Source organism: Atta cephalotes (assembly GCF_000143395.1).
Source record: "Atta cephalotes unplaced genomic scaffold scaffold00028, whole genome shotgun sequence".
NCBI lineage: Eukaryota > Metazoa > Arthropoda > Insecta > Hymenoptera > Formicidae > Atta > Atta cephalotes.
Genome location: NW_012130092.1, coordinates 4,028,029 through 4,036,592, shown reverse-complemented (window position 1 = coordinate 4,036,592; position 8,564 = coordinate 4,028,029). Strand labels below are relative to the sequence as shown.

The 8,564-nt window shown below is 28.2% G+C and overlaps 1 protein-coding gene across 1 annotated transcript; it reads left to right on the top strand.

The window, feature by feature from the left end:
• The first annotated feature begins 455 nt into the window (after nucleotides 1-455).
• On the top strand, nucleotides 456-1,941 carry LOC105620715 (NADH dehydrogenase [ubiquinone] 1 alpha subcomplex subunit 6). The gene is made up of 3 exons (XM_012202207.1): nucleotides 456-579; nucleotides 1,326-1,441; nucleotides 1,813-1,941. Exons 1-3 carry the CDS (start codon nucleotides 456-458, stop codon nucleotides 1,939-1,941), a joined length of 369 nt encoding a protein of 122 aa, XP_012057597.1.
• The last annotated feature ends 6,623 nt before the right edge of the window (nucleotides 1,942-8,564 follow it).

The following is an 8,564-nucleotide window of genomic DNA, read 5'->3' as shown; positions in this document are numbered from 1 at the left end:
TATCTCAAGTAAAAAATATGTCTCATCCAAAATGTTTAAAATTCAAAGCGACATTGACAATTGATTATATCAACGATGAAATCTTAATTCTAACATCAGATTCGTAACGAAAAATATATATAAGACAGCTTAGTGCAAAAGTATATCAATTCAAATAATTCAACGCTTCTCTGGTCAAAAATAATTTCCAGATTGTTATTAATTGCACAGGAGATCCTTTTTAAAAATCCAATTCTACAGTTTTCTTTGAGATTTATTAATGATTAATTTAAAAAAAAATTCCTTTCGATCAAAGAATTACAGTCTGTAACGATTTTTGAACAATGAATTGTCATTTATTTCCCTGTGTGACGGCAACCGACGCGACGACAGCAAACTTGCCGACGGCCGACGGCCGAGTGTAGTCTGCAGTTTGTAGTCGTCATTTAAGTCGAGTGTCGACAGTGTTAGTTAAAATGGTTAGTCGAGCTGCGAGTGTCGTTCGTCAAGTGAAACCAATTTTATCTATTAATCGAGAAGATGCGCGTCGAAAAGTGCTTACGTTGTACAAAGCATGGATCCGTCAAGTACCAATCTCAAGTACGCGATTCTTACTGTCGTATGTTATAAATTGCAAGCTTTTCCGTTTACCTAACCTAATCTGTAAAGGCCAAAACTCGTTACTTTCTTAATATGTTTATTTTTAATAATATAAAACAATTATTTATATAAAACTATTGTTATCTTGTTATTTCATATTTTACATTCTCAAACGTCCTAGATAGCCAAGCGTGATATAGCACATTATGCAAACTATAATGCATATGTTGCTATATGTATGCATTTACTGACATCAAATAGGATACATTATAAATATAACAATATGACTGCTTTTATACGTAATCAGTTGTCGAAATTTCTAGAGCAAACTATAAGCAATGATGGTTTACACATTATGTTGTCAGCAACATGACAGTAACATGTTAGCAATGAACAATTAATCGTTTCATCTTGAATATTATGATGAAAACATGATAGCAACAGAGCATATATCATGATTTCTATCCGTTGTTGCAAATATGTCTTCAAGTTGTGAAGTTTTTTAATTGCAGCTCCTTGCTAACAAAATGCTGACAATATGATACAAATTATTGTTGAAGATATTCATGCTGATATGTTAATTTGCCATCGCAAGAATTCGAATTCTATTGAGTGCAACAAACATAATGATATCTCACCTTGTCTTGAGTTTGTCAAAATTGATTGCTGTAATGTTTTCGGCAACATATTAGTAAATACACTGCATTTAGCTATCTGAGATATAACGATCACTTCTTTTTTTGCAGTGTTATCTTATGATATTCCCAAAAGTGAAGTAGACTGTAAACGAAAGATACGTGAGGAGTTTAAACGTCATGCTCATCTTACTGATTTACGGATTATAGACAAACTTATTATAAAGGTAAAAATAAGAATCTCTTGAGTATATACATTTATTTTTATATAAATAGATGCCAGCAATTAATATAACTTTAATTATCTACAAATAATATTCATGATTCATATACATACTGTTGAAAAAATTTTATAGGCTTTGTTCCAGCATATGCTCCTATACTGAAAAATCTATAGTTTATTATGTGTACTATATTTTCATTATTATTTTCATTATTGATAGTGCGTAGAAGTATTAGTATTAGAACATGACTATGAATGATAAAAATAAATGTTGCATATAATTTATTAATCAAAATATAAAAGTGATAGTATTTATACTGATTTAATAATTAAATTTACTTATAATACAACATATAAAGTTATATAATTTTACAGGGTCAAATGGAGTTGCAAGAAGTAGCTAACATGTGGAAACCTACAGGAGCACTTATGCATTATTGGAAAGAAACGTGGGAAAAAAAGCCAACTGATTTCATGTCAAAATTTCTCAGTGGTCAGGATTAATTTATTTTGCCATTAGTTTACGAGATGTATCATAGAAACATGTGATTGTATAAAAAAACAAAATAAATATATAAATATACATATAAGTATAAATATTTTTCTTAAAAATAAAAAAGAAAAATTTCAGAGTGGCCAGCGATTCAACATTGTCAAATTCTCGGTTTTTTCCCGGTTTTTCAGGTCTAAAAGTAGCGATTTTCTTAATATTAAAAAGTTCTTAATATTAAAAAATTACCTATGTTATACATACAAAATATGATCAGTCTCGTAAAGTTCCATTACTTAAATTGTAGCAAAAATAACGAAATACGAATGCTTTAATGTATTTTTATTGATAAATGAAATATTACGTACAAATAAAATCTTTCTTCGACGACTTAACACATAAATTAAACTTAAACCTGACAATTCAGTACAACTGTAAGACAAACGTAATATTGCACGGAATCTCTAAACAACAACAGATTGTTTATTATAAAAATAAAATGCAAGAATGTTCCTCAAAATATCCCGTGAAAGACAATCAGTAAAATTAAATAAAATTTTTGATTAATATTTACATATATATACGTATAAACTTGAAACAAACAAATCAGAATAAAAATAAATAATTTTACTTTTTCAAATCAGCAATTGAATTATCTATCTTTGCCATTATCTATCTTTGATATTTCAGCTAATTATTTAGCCTCTAATTCTTTTATTTCTAATAGAGCTTTACGTTTTCTTAATGTTTCTGTGTCCAACTGTTTCTTCGCCTCATGCTGTTTCATCAAAAATTCTTTATAATGCATTACGCATAGAGTGAGTAATAGTTTTTTATCAATTTTTATACTTTCAATATCTCCTACATTTTCAACGGTATTATAGATACATCTTTGCGCAATGAGATTCTTGTCAAGTTGATTTTCAACAAAGCACTCAGCATTTACAGAGAAACCGTGTTCAACAGTGGCATTTCCATGAAATAAAATCAAAATTAATTTAGCAAAATCTACGAAATTATTACACGCTTTTGTCGATAATTATTGCATCCATTCACATTTTATCTAGACGTTTTTTAATTTTTTTGAAATATTTCAAAATTTCCTGAACTTGAGGCTTGCCGCAAAGATATTCATATTCTTGTTTTACATGATTTGCTTTGGCGCCAGACATCCTTCGGTTTAAAACGAGAATTTCAAGATACGATGTTAATTTTTAAAGGCTATTTTCGAATATAAAGTTACCATAGGATCCAAGCATATAATGGCTTATGTAAACTTATATTTTAGAGGTGAACATTCATGAAGTTTTCCAATAATCTTAATAATACAATTACGCATATCGTCCTTCAATTGGAAAATGTAACTCCGAAATATCCTTCACCTTCTTCAGCGCATCTCTCGTCTCGAAGTCGATTTCGAATTGTTTTGTGGATATCAGATTGTTCTGTATTTGATAAATCTATTTTATTAAGGTAAGAGATACTATAATATGATTATAAAATTCTTGCTCGGATATGTAAATAACAAATGAATAGGAAGATAGGACGATCAAACACGAGCTTAAAAATAAGAAAATTTATTAAGACATTATTAAACTATAATACAAAAGATGTGAGTTTTTATATGGAACGCGTCGACTTTACTTAGTCATCCTCAGTCATTTAAATACAATTAGAGAAATTAAATACAATTGTACAGAGAAATTATTAAGCTGTTTGATCTATCTTCTTATTTATTTGTAGGAGATATTGTTTAGTACTTCATTTTTTACTACCCGCTGCATCAAAGAGCAAGTAAGAGTATGTAACTCGTATAAAAATGTCAAAGGTGCCATAGATATATCTGTTTGAAATCACGCAAAAACGGTTCAAATAAAGAAGAAAGAATATGCTGTTGTGCTGAAAAAAGTAAGCTTCGGATCGATAAGTTTAAAGCGTCGAAAACAATTTTGAAATTTTGCGAATTTGGAGCAGTTTTTTCTTTTTTTGATTTGATGACGTACATCATTAAATGAAGAACAATTTCAATAGCTCTCTTTACGGCAACGTTCTCTATCCATCTAATGGCGCAGATTTTTTTTGGAAAGATATTGGACTTTGTATATTCGATATTAAGCTCTTCATGTTGGTGAATTTTTGAATAGATAATACATAGCTCAAGAAGAACACAATCTCCCACTTGGATTTTTTCATGCCAGTTTTGAACGCACTGTGAATAACACGTAGTCTGCAGCTCCCAGTATTCAAGAGCGCCATACATTCTGTAAATTCCTTGTATGTATGTGTGTGAAGTCATTTAAACTTTCAAATTTACATTTGGCCCATCCATGAATAATTGTAAAATTTTGCAGAGATTTGCAGATTCTGCAATCCAAAAGACTCGTTCAAAGCTTCATACAAATCAATAGACGCACGCATGCGCTGAAGAAAAGTTGCGTTGTTATGATTAAGTCATTTGCGTAACAGAATCTTATGTCCATTTAAGCCTTTTTTGAAAAATAATATTTAAACTTTTATCAAATTCAAGTACATTATTACATTCTTGAATTAATCAGCTCACGATAAAAATGTGAAGCGATACCGTAAACAATACTATAAGAAATTTTTGTTTTCTTAGCAATTTGACTGTCCGACAACATAACGGGAAGGCTTTCGACGCAGCAAAATTTTGAATAGATAAATGGCTCAATAACAGTACGAAGACCAAAGAATCTTAGTTTTATCGTTCTATCAAATTTTCAATCAAAAACTTTTAATTAAAATTCACTTCTGAGTTTTACAACGATATGAACATAAATTATGTATTTAAAAATGTAACAACAACATATTATTGTGGATATAATTTAAAAAGTATGATATTATTTATGTAACCATTTTACTTTAGAGTCTAAAAATTTTAGCAACTTTTAAGTTTTTATTTTTTTCGTGAAAATAATAATACATCCCATTTTTTTAAATTTATTGAACCGCTCTTAAATAATATAAACAATTTTCTTATATATATATTTATTATATTATATATTGCCCATATCATATATTGTGATGTTAAGCATAGATTAAAATAAAAAAATTATTCAACCGATAAATTAAACATTATTAATTAAATATATTTATTATTATGAAATATATTCTTTGTTATTATTTATCTGAATAAAAATATCGCATTAAAAGCGCTAACTAATATTTAAAAAATTGAATTATTGAATTTTATTTCTGAAGATTTTTAAGTTTATTTTAAAGCTACTTGAACTTTTACAAAATTAATTACCCTACGGTCTCTTACGTCAATATATTTGTTTTTACTCGAAATAATATAATTGACTAATTTTCAAGAATTAAATCGATTTTAATATGATGATACGATGATTATACGAGATAATATTTTTCTTGATATTTTATGTTTTTGATTCAATCAGAGTTTTTTAGACATAAGAGAGACACAGATCACTTTTCTTTTTTGAGATTCTCAGTAGATTAAACTTTAATATCTAATAATATAGGTTTTAAGCCATCCTCAGGTTTTCTTGTTTGAATCTAATAAAAATCTCAAAAAATATGAATCTAATAAGCATCTTTGATGCTATAGATCTCAAAAATATCACATCTGACTGAAAATTCAGGCGTAAACAGAGGATTTGACAGAGAAAAAGTGCATAAATTTCCAGAATTAAAAAATCGATTAAAAAAATAACAATATGTTTAACAATATATCTTTTGCAGTATATATATATACTTTTTTTATTTATTTCTTTGCACTTTAAAATTGTACATATCACATTTATATATATAGTTATATACTTCAATAACGTAAATCAGAAGCAGAGACGTCTGATAGAATACCTGATAAATTTGTGCATCATTTGTTTTAATAAATGAAACACGGTGCGCCAAACGACTAGGCAGCGACGAAAGAGCGGGGAGCACAAACTCTTGCATAATGCATAACAGATGAGGCATAAGAAAATGAACCAAAGTGCTTAATTTCCTTCCTTTCCGTAAAATAAAGGACTGATTGATTTTTTTATCTCATGTTTTATGCGTTATGTAAGAGTCTGTTCTCTCCGCTTAACGGTACACTGTCGTCGAAGGATACTGTAGTTCCAACTTATTGATTTTATCCATGAGCGAGAAAATCGAAAGTTTTCTACATCAAATTAGCAATCTTGTTATCAATATATTATCAATATAAATTTATATTATCAATAAGTTAGAGCTACTGTAGAAATCTTCGAATCATTGGTAGTGAAGTTCCCGATTTTCAAAAGATTCAAAGATCGTTGACCATCCTGAATTTATAATAATTTAATTCCTGTTAATTATTGGGCGTTAGAGAACAATAGCCTAGTTTCCACCGAGGATTTAAACCGGATCAGAATGTAATAATCAACTATAGTCCAGTATTCCCCTGTTACAGTCAAACGACAGGAGAATTCTTGACTATAATTGATCGATTATTACATTCTGATTCGGTTTAAATCTTTTGGTGGAAATTAGATCAATATTAATAATAATAATAGTCACATCAATGAGGGTTATTCTGATGAACCTAGATACTCATTATATGATTTTGCAACGAATGATCAACTAAGAGATAAAATCGAAGAAGGAATCAAAGGAATTTTTAGAAAGATCAATTAAGTCGTCATTGCAAACAATAAGGCAGGATTGGTTCATTAATTTATCAGGTACGACTATTCTGAAGAAAATTCAAATTTACCTTCATATTAATGTAAGTGTTGCATAATCTTTATTCTTTATTCCTTGATAATTATTTCATTTTTGTGAATTGGCATTATAAATTTAAAATGTTTGTATTTTATATTTCGCGTTGTGCTTTTGTTTTAATGGAAAATTTTTATATACACGTACATAGTTATAATTTATTATCGGTTCACTATATATTTTTAAGTGCTAAAGATAGTTTTTAAATTACAAATTGTTTAATGTTTTTATAGTTTCAATTTTGACGATAATTTATTCTATTTAGTTTTTCTACCAATATTATTAAGGCGTAACGTTGATAGGAATAGTATCCCTTGGCGTTTGACGCGCGGCATTACATTATATCATATATTGTTTATTTATTTTATTATATGTTCTTATATTTTACTTAAATTAAATTTAATTTTATAATCTTGCGATACAAAATATTAATTTCATTTATACACTGCAAATTTATAAATGCATGCAAAGCTATTACAATGAGTGAAAATTAAAAATTATATTTAATATTGTAATTAATGTTGTTGCACAAAAATTTTTTGCAGTATTAAAAATTTGTATGCATAATTACATCATATTTTGTGCATAATAAAAGTATTATTATGAATATTGACGAGCGAGAGATATTGACACCGAGATATCTCACTAATAAATTAAACAAATATATGCGACAGTAAAAAGACATCGTGGATCGAAATCACGTCCAATTATGCTTTCTCTCTTAATCGTGCACCTTGCGCTGAGCACAGAATATCAGAGTGCCTTCCCTTCTACTTTCTCCCTTCGCGCTCCATGCTTCCTCTGTGTTTCCAAGAACACGTACGTATGCACTTTGGTACGAATGTGTAGCGTCGGGACCGAATCTCAGGGGATACCATTCCTGTTTGTGTGTGTTATACAACCTTTTATATCAAGTTACATCATTAATATGACTGAAATTTATTCATTTATTCATACTGACTGCCCTTTGTCGTTATTAACCGAAATCGTGTCTCTTCACTGCATCAAGTTGATTACGTATGATATAATTGTAATATACTGTCCTTTGTAACACGAAGATGAGATGATTCTTATAAATCTGTAATATTATCTATTGTAACTTGAATGTGAGATATTCCTCATAATGTTAATATAATTAGATATTTAGATATTTATGTATTTCTGCGATTAATAAGGACTAAGTATAGTCGAAACGTACCGTTGAAGCTTGTTGTCGGAAAATTATAATTTGTGATTAATAAATATTATTTAATACATCTAGCTATATTTGTTTAATGTATTGACCTGGGTTTTACTATTATTTATTAATTTGTTATAAGTTATAAGCGAAAAAAATTGATATTATTTATATTGTAAAATTATTATTATTTATATTTAAATTCTTTTACAGTTGCGAGGGAGGGGAGAGGGGATTTTTCGATTTCGGTCAGTAATTGTAAGAGTGTGTTAATGGATTTCATTAAAAATATTGAGAACGATATCAAAAAAATTAAACTACATGAAATTATGAAAGCTAGAAATCTAATTACTTCGATTTTAAAAAACTTTTTATCGGGTCCCATTGAGAACAATGGTATTGCCAAATGTTTAAAGAATTTAGTCCTTTAATTATCTCTTATAGAGGTAATATTTTTTTAATTTACATTTTTTTTACACTGATATATTATTTAGTTATATACATTTAACAACATGATATATTACTAAGCACCTTAAGTGTAATCTAGTTTACTTCTCACAGCCATACGGACAATTTACTTCCAATGAACAAGAATAGACTTACAGATATAGACATACATATGCGCTAATATATATATGTATTACATATACACACGTCTTATATGACATTTATGTTTCACATTTAATTTTAATTGTGTGCATATATATATATATATATATATATATATATATATAATAA